Source organism: Ursus maritimus, unplaced genomic scaffold, assembly GCF_017311325.1.
Source record: "Ursus maritimus isolate PB19 unplaced genomic scaffold, ASM1731132v1 scaffold_9, whole genome shotgun sequence".
Taxonomy (NCBI): domain Eukaryota; kingdom Metazoa; phylum Chordata; class Mammalia; order Carnivora; family Ursidae; genus Ursus; species Ursus maritimus.
In genome coordinates this window covers 14,278,047-14,286,793 of record NW_024427107.1, presented here as the reverse complement: position 1 = coordinate 14,286,793, position 8,747 = coordinate 14,278,047, and the positions used below count along the sequence as shown (strand labels likewise).

The 8,747-nt window shown below is 40.2% G+C and overlaps 1 protein-coding gene across 1 annotated transcript in view; it reads right to left on the bottom strand.

The window, feature by feature from the left end:
- NKAIN3 (sodium/potassium transporting ATPase interacting 3) overlaps window positions 1-7,885 on the bottom strand; it is a 143,110-nt gene extending 135,225 nt beyond the window's left edge. The window contains exon 1 of the mRNA XM_040625948.1: window positions 7,534-7,885. Coding sequence (XP_040481882.1) covers window positions 7,534-7,719 — 186 coding nt within the window. The 5' untranslated portion in view covers window positions 7,720-7,885. The remainder of the gene's footprint in view (window positions 1-7,533) is intronic.
- Window positions 7,886-8,747: the final 862 nt, after the last annotated feature.

Here is an 8,747-nt window from a genome sequence, read left to right as displayed (position 1 = left end):
GTACCCTCTATCCCTACACTCTGAAGGGTTTTAATCAGGAAAGGATGCTGTATTTTGTCAAATGCTTTTTCTGCATCTATTGAGAGGATCATATGATTTTTGGCTTTTTTCTTGTTGATATAATCTATCACACTGATCGATTTGTGAATGGTGAACCACCCTTGCATCCCAGGGATGAATCCCACTTGGTCCCAGAAATGGACCCTCAGCTCTTTGGCCAACTAATCTTTGATAAAGCAGGAAAAAACACCTAGTGGAAAAAAGACAGTCTCTTCAATAAATGGTGCTGGGAAAATTGGACAGCTACATGCAAAAGAATGAAACTTGACCACTCTCTCGCACCATACACAAAGATAAACTCCAAATGGATGAAAGACCTCGATGTGAGACAGGAATCCATCAAAATTCTAGAGGAGAACATAGGCAGCAACCTCTACGACATCGGCCAAAGCAACCTTTTCCATGACACATCTCCAAAGGCAAGAGAAACAAAAGATAAAATGAACTTGTGGGACTTCATCAAGATAAAAACCTTCTGCACAGCCAAGGAAACAGTCAAAAAAACTAAGAGGCAGCCCACGGAATGGGAGAATATATTTGCAAATGACATTACAGATAAAAGACTGGTATCCAAGATCTATAGAGAACTTCTCAAACTCAATACACAAGAAACAAATAAACAAATCATAAAATGGGCAGAAGATATGAACAGACACTTTTCCAATGAAGACATACAAACGGCTAACAGACACATGAAAAAATGTTCAAAATCATTAGCCATCAGGGAAATTCAAATCAAAACCACACTAAGATACCACCTTAGGCCAGTTAGAATGGCAAAAATGGACAAGGCAAGAAACAACAAATGTTGGAGAGGATGTGGAGAAAGGGAATCCCTCCTACATTGTTGGTGGGAATGCAAGTTGCTACAGTTGGTACTCTGGAAAACAGTGTGGAGGTCTCTTAAAAAAGCTAAAATTGAGTTATCCTATAATCCAGCAATTGCACTAGTGGGTATTTACCCCAAAGATGCAGACGTAGTGAAGAGAAGGGCCATATGCACCCCAATGTTCATAGCACCATTGTCCACAATAGCTAAATCTTGGATGGAGCCGAGATGCCCTTCAACAGATGACTGGATTAAGAAGATGTGGTCAATATATACAATGGAATATTACTCAGCTATCAAAAAGAACGAGTTCTCAACATTTGCTGCAACATGGACGGCACTGGAGGAGATAATGCTAAGTGAAATAAGTCAAGCAGAGAAAGACAATTATCATATGGTTTCTCTCATCTATGGAACATAAGAACTAGGAAGATCGGTAGGGGAAGAAAGGGATAAAGAAAGGGGGTAATCAGAAGGAGGAATGAAGCATGAGAGACTATGGACTCTGAGAAACAAACTGAGGGCTTCAGAGGAGAGGGTGTGGGGCAATGGGATAGACTGGTGATGGGTAGTAAGGAGGGCACGTATTGCATGGTGCACTGGGTGTTATACGCAACTAATGAATCATCTAACTTTACATCGGAAACCGGGGATGTACTGTATGGTGACTAATATAATATAATAAAAAATATGATTATAATAAAAAAAGAAAAAAAAGAAAAAAACAAACAAATCTGACTTTTAGTTACTTGTTTCATTTTAGTTTTGTAGGATTTCATATTCAGGTGTTTGATAATTAAATGAGTAAAATGTAACACTGTAGAATGAGATTAACTGGTGATGGAGGTTCTTTCAATCAGAAACATTTTATCTATATTCTCTAGTGGCAAAAGGAAAGCTTATTTTGGTTTGTAGTATTTAATTTCATATATATGTTTCTTCTTGAAATCTGTGGAGTTAAATTTCCAGAATGGAAATCCAATTTGAAAATATGTACAGTATCGTGCTTGGAATTTAACTGGACATAATTTTACATTTTCACCCGAAACCGTTTTGATGTTCTCCTTAATGGGAGCAAAGTAACTAAGCTAGCGAAGGCCCTTCCAAATAACACCTGGTGTGGAAGAGCACATTCACAGGGAGAGTTACGGCCTTGGAGCGGACTGACTTTCCTTTTCCCTGCACCTGGGCACTCTCCCCAATCCAAAGAAATAACATCTGCATCAGAAATAACTTGGAAACGTGTTGTTTGGATAGGTTTTCTTTACCAAATGGTATGAAACAAAATTAAGACATAGCCCCAGTGAATTATATTCAATGTTTAAAAGTTATGCACTTTGTGTTTTGTAAAACTAAAATCCAGAAAATGTACACAGTTTACTCAACAACTCTGAATGAGTAGCACTCTGAGTTAGGTGCAGCCGTAGGCATTAGGATACGGGGTAAACAAGGAGTCAAAGCCACAGTGTTTAGGAACTTGCTACTGGCCTTTCACTTGCTACTTCAATCATCGTTTCACGAAGATAATTCTGAAATTTGTCATGAAAATATGAAATTCATTCAGTCAGCCAAATGCTCTCGAGAGGCATGGGTAGAAAAGAACTCTAGGAAACCAGAATAAAGAAAATAAATATATATTAAATAAATGTTCCATCCTCAGAATAAAAATTCATGAGTGAGTATCTTATGAAGATCATAGAAATGCCATTTTTCATGCAGGAAATGGATGTCAGGTGTGGGATTAAAGACCTAAGAGTTCAATAGATACAGCTCACCAGGATGGAGACTTTGGCCTTTGAAGAAGGACCAACCCAGACAGGAGAGGGACAGGCACGGAGCAAGTGCAGGAGGACCATCAGTAATAGGCATACAAAGCTAACACTTACTGAGTGCCTCTGTGTCACGCACTGTGCAGTACATTCCCTTCATTTCCCGGATGAAGTTCACTCTGGCTCCTGGTTTTTGTCAGTGCATTTGTTCCTGCCATTTTGGCCAGGGGATTCTTCCTTTTGTGTTTACTCACTTCAGGCTTTGGAATCTCTTGTTTGTTGGCCATTTAGTCATTCACCAAATAGTCATGTGCCATCACTCTGCTAGCACTGCGACTTCCAGAAATGAACAAGTGAAAAAGGCACAACTCTAGCCTTCAAGGGGCTTTCGTCCTGGTAGACAGACCAGAGACTCAGTGATTATGAAACTGCTCTCACGGAAGGCTGCCTAGTAGAGGTTGGGGGTGAGTGAGCCGGGCAGGTCTAGGAAATGTTCTCAGTGACATGTGCACACAGTTATTTAGTGTAAGACTGTGCATGATAGATATATAACATATAACTATGATACATAATTGATATGTTATACCATGTGTTATATAGTATGTTAGCTTTGTTCTAGACATCCGTGTTCTAGACATCCAACATCATTGCATTTGGATGAGGTTAATAGTTCAAATGTCCATCAATAGGGGGCATTAAATAAACAATGAACCACTGATGTGTTAATAGGGAAGTAGCTCCAAAAAATATAATAAGTAGAAAGAAGGAAGGCCTCATAAGAGTGCACGTCATATGCTGTTTTTGTGGGGGACTTAGAAGATAGACCTTTTCTTGAATTTCATATAGACGCTTCAGAATCATGTGCATAGCATTAAAAACAAACAAGACAAAGGGGTTGCCCATTGGGGAGCGGAGATGGGGAAACCAGGCAAAGGGGTGCACAAACCTAAGAGGGAGTATTTTCTCTGTACACATTTTTATGTTTTTGGACTAAGTGAATGTATTATCTATTTAAAAAATTAGCTTGACATGTCCTGAAACTTTTGAGGGAAAGGTATCTACTAGTGGACTGTGGCCAGGTGGCTGGAGAGCTGAGGGTGGTGTGAGACGTAGGAGGGTGGGGTGGAGAGCCATTCAAGCACCACGTTGCAGGTTGGGAGACCTGCCGTGCTTGCGAACCTGTCATGCTCTGTGAAGATGGCAGGTGGGCTTCTTCTGGGGAGCGTTGGGAGGTGAGGGTGGAAATCAGACAGGGGCAGGTCCCGAGGTCCTCATGTGACAAGATATGAATTCAGATTTCATCTTGAAGGTAATGGGAATCTTTGGCTGGTCAGTGAGTGATCACATTGGCACTTTGTAATCATCCCCCCGGGAGAAAGTCCACGTTTGACGGTGGGTGAGGCAGAACTGGGGCCAGGAAGACTATCTAGGAAGCTACTGGCCATCCTTCTGGTAGAAATGATGAGCCTATGAACCTAGGGCAGGGGCAGTGCTCACAGAGAGGAGGGACTAACATCATCCCACAGTTTGATCCTGACTACCGCCCTTGACTTGTCATCTCTACGGATGTGATTTTGTTCCTCCCCTCATACTGTCCACAGTTTTTCTTTGGATTCTACCCTGGAGTTCAAGCTGGTGATCTGACAATTTGCTCCTGCAAATTGGCTTCGGTGAGATCAGGGCCACAGGAACCCCCTCTCTGCCTTCCACTGTCCCTCTCCCACTCACCCTGGGTGCCGGTGAGGGAAGCCCAGACAGGAAGCTGCTGTGGAAAGACAGCAGGCTGACCCAGGGAAGCTCCCATGCTGGGGACAGTTGAGCCAGGCACGTGGTCCCACAGGGGATCCCAGGCCATTGCCATCTTTCCGAATTCTTTTTTTTTTTTGGTTGCTGTTGTTGGTTTTTTCTGTCAAGCTTGTATATAGTCCCTATAGATGTTTGTGACCGGGACTTCATTTTTTCCAGTTCCAAGCTCTGCTCTCAGGTGAGACAATACAGGCAGGATTCATCAGCAGAGCAGAGCTGTATCCATGGGTAAATCATTCAAATACTTTCCTCTCACTTTGCCAGAGAGCTGCTGCCTTCGAACCCCGGAACCTCCCTCCATAATCCTGCCCATCTCCATTGTCCTTCTAGATCTCTCTGTTCCTCTATCAATGACAGGGGTCCCCCCACTGCAGCAGGGCCTCCAGGGCACTGCCCCATCTCAAAGCTCTTTATCTGTTTGCCAAGTTGTTGCCCATACAGCACGAGCTGTTAAATATTGCAACCATCACCCCTTGTTTCAGGAATAAGACAGACATCTCAGCACATGCTAGGCAACTGCTACAGCAAGTGTCCCCAAGTCATCACACTAAAGATTGCAATTCTAATAATTATAAACATATTTATATGAAATAAGTGGAAAATATAGAAAGCCCATATAACCACACAATAATAAATAATTTCACAGCTCTGAAATAATTTCAGGCTATATTCTATTTTAATATAAAAAGATAATATTGGAAATCTTATCTCACAGGTGTATTATCTGAGAAAAGTCAGAGATCGGCAACTAATCCTTTTATTGCTGGAAGGCTGAATAGTATAGTCAGGACTATATATGCAGGTGGACAGTTTTGAATGTTCTCTAAACAGCTATGTCAAGGAATTAATTTATAACTGACAAGTACTTTATGTTGCCACTTAAAGTACTCCTTGCCACTTAAAGTTTCTCCTTAGTGTATGTTTTTAGATGCCAATTCAGCCCCTTATCAAATAAATGCTGTAATCTTGCCATTCATTTGATATGGAGAAATGACTTCTTGATTCCATACTATTCTGCTACATTATAAATAATTTGAACATTATGCTATCATTCCACAAAATGGTTTAGCAATTTACTATGAATAATATTTTAAAAGGAGGCAGACCTGTCCAGATATGAAAGATTCTAGAAAAAAGCTTCAAAATTAAAAAAAAGAATAAGAACCTTTAGAATCTAGTATATAATAATAGAGTACTTGTGTACCTTAAAATAGACTGAAAATTTTTAAGAGAAAACTTGCCTCCATATTTTTTTTTTTAAAACAATGACTTAAACATACATATTTGCCATGGTTTCATATGTAACTGCTAGGAGATTAAAGAATGACCAGAAAATAGGAAAAGACTAATAAGCATCTGTTGACAATTGGCAATATAAAGAAACCAAGAATAATCAGATTCCCCATTACATCCCAGAAAGAAAATTCCTAAGTCTTCAGGCCCAACCTCTTTCTATTTTTTATCCAGTGCAGAATTTGCTTTTCATTGAACTAGAACCCTAAACAATCTTTGACTTTTTATTCTAATCTTTAGTCTTTCTAGAACATTATTTTTCAAATGTGCTCTAAAACACTTCTTTAAAACTTGAATATGCAGGTTAAAGAACAATAATTCATACATTATACAAGTGAGGTAAGACCACTACGTTGGTGGCCCCAAATGAGACATGGCTCCTGGTATTGTCACTTTTTATAGCCACCCCCCACATTTGGCTTGGGCTTGGTCATATGACTTGCTCTAGAAAACGTTATTCAAGCACAGGCTGGATAAATGCTTACATGTTGGGCTTCTCTCGGAAACTAGCTGCCTTGTAAGAAAGCCTGTCAAGCTTCTGCAAAAAGACAAGCTGGAGGAGGAGGAGACTGCGGAGGAGACTGTGGTCTAACAGCCAGCACCAGACATTTGAGTGAGGCCTTCTCAGATATTCTAGTCCCAGCGAAGCTCCTGGTTGAAAGGTTCAAATGAGTGACCCTGGACGATACGAGGTGGAGCAGAAGAACTACTCAGCTGAACCCTGCCCAAACTCCTGACCCACAGAACCCTAAGCAATACATTTATATTGCTCAAAATAATTCCATTTTGCAGTGGTCTGCTATGCAGCAGTAGAGAACAGATATAGTAAGTGATAGTAAGGATTTTTCAACCTTCTTTCTAGAAATAATTCCAAGGTACATTCTTCACTGACATACACCTCTTATATTTCTGTTGTCTATTTATTCACTATTGAGCCTGTATCTTTTTTTCTGACTCTACCTCTAACCAGTTGGACAGAAGGACTGAGATGGATGGTTGGTTTATTTAAAAAGTGTGATTGAAAATGGCTTTACCATATACTGACTCAAACAACATGCCAAGTCCTTGCTGGATCTCAAAGGAACACCATTCTTGATACTGGTATATATCTTAAGTTAATGCCACTCCACACTGTAATTAAATTGTAGGTGGGACAATCTGGTAGAGAAAAAGAAACAGATTCCCAGCACATAAACCTTATGTGGTCCATTCAAGCCATTCCTTCTCTCTGCTCCTTTATATGGAATTATATCTCGACACCCAATTTTAGGCACTACAATGTGGAAAACTCTTTGGAGAGATTTGTTTTCTTAAGGATTTATTATTTGAAATATGAGGCTTAGTAGATTGAGCTAACCATTGAGTGTGTTTGCATCCTTGTTTCTCTGGAACTAATGCACATTAGTTAAAGAATGCTTTAGAAGTAGAAGTAGTAGCAGAAGTGCAAGTAGAAGGGCCCAGTGTAGAGAATGTACAAGGCTACTTCTAGGGGACAGTGATGCTATTTCATTGAATGGTATGTATTGTGTCTCAAGTTAGAAACTATAGCAACTAACTTGTTCTAAAACGAAGTGTCTGGATACCAAGAGGAAAGCATGCAGCCCCATTAAGTACAGCTGATGTTAGCATACTTGCTGCTATTTCCATTGTTTAAAGGATGGTCTCCATGTGCTTGTTTCAGGCTTTATCTATCAGATGGGTGTGGACAGAGGTTTACTTACAAAATGCCAATAAGGAAGAGTCTAGATCAGACAATAATTCAAATGTGCTACTTACAGAGAGGAGTATCTGGACAGCACTGTGGATGACCTCTAGGTACTGGAAGTCAACAATGCAGCCCGTGACGGAGACGTATGTGTAGTCGTCCATCATCCCATGGGCTGACGGAGGCAGCACTCTTCGGACACAGCCAGGCCCATGTTCCCGCCACCATGACCGGTGTACAGAAATGTTGAATGTCATCAGATCTGTATCCTAGGTGGGCAGGAGACAAGAGAGCAAAAGGAGACAATCCTATCATATCACATCTTTGATTTTCAACCTTAGGAAGAATTCAGGATAACTGGGTGATGGGAATGAAGGAGGGCATGTGAGCACTGGGTGTTGTATGCAACTGAAGAATTATTGAACACTACATCTGAAACTAATGAGGTACTATATGTCAGCTAATTGAATTTAAATTAAAAAAAAGAAAAAAGTAAAAAAAAAAGGAAGAATTCAGGATGAACAAAATTGTTGAAATGAATTAAATTTCAAGTGAAAAATAACAAAAGACAGAACCACAAAGGCTGTGTATACCATATGCCCAAGCTATTGAATTATAATTGTTTAATACAGAGTCAAAATCCTTTGAAGAGTAACATTTTAAGGCTAGCACACATCAAAAATCCAGAGACGAAACCCAATACATATGTTCGTTTTAAAAATTATTTTGTGCATTTTGAAACTTTTTGTCTGCATTTTCTCGTTCAGCAGCAGCAACATCACCATCATGGGCTAACATTTCATGAGTGCTTTTTGCATCTTAGACATTGTTCTATGCATTTTTCATATTTATATCTCTTTTAATGTTCATGTAGGTACTATTACTAACCCGATTTATAGTAGGCTGAATAATAGTCTTCCTGAAAGACATTCATGTCCTACTCCCTGGAACCTGTAAATTTTACCTTCTTTGGATTATCTGAATGGGCCTTAAATGCAATCATATGGATCTTTATGAGAGCAAGTCCGAGGGAGAGCAGACACAAGGAAGAAGAGGAGAAGGCAGAAGGTGGAGTGATGTGGCCACAAACCTAGGAAAGCTGGCAACCACTAAGAGGTGAAAGAGACAAGGAAGGATTATCCTCTAGAGCTCCAGAGGGAGCATGGCCCTGTCAACACCTTGATTTCTGACTAATGAAACTGATTTCAGACTTCCGGCCTCCAGAACTGTGCGAATAAGTCTCTGTTGTTTAAGACCTCAGGTTTGTGGTATCTTGTTACAGAGC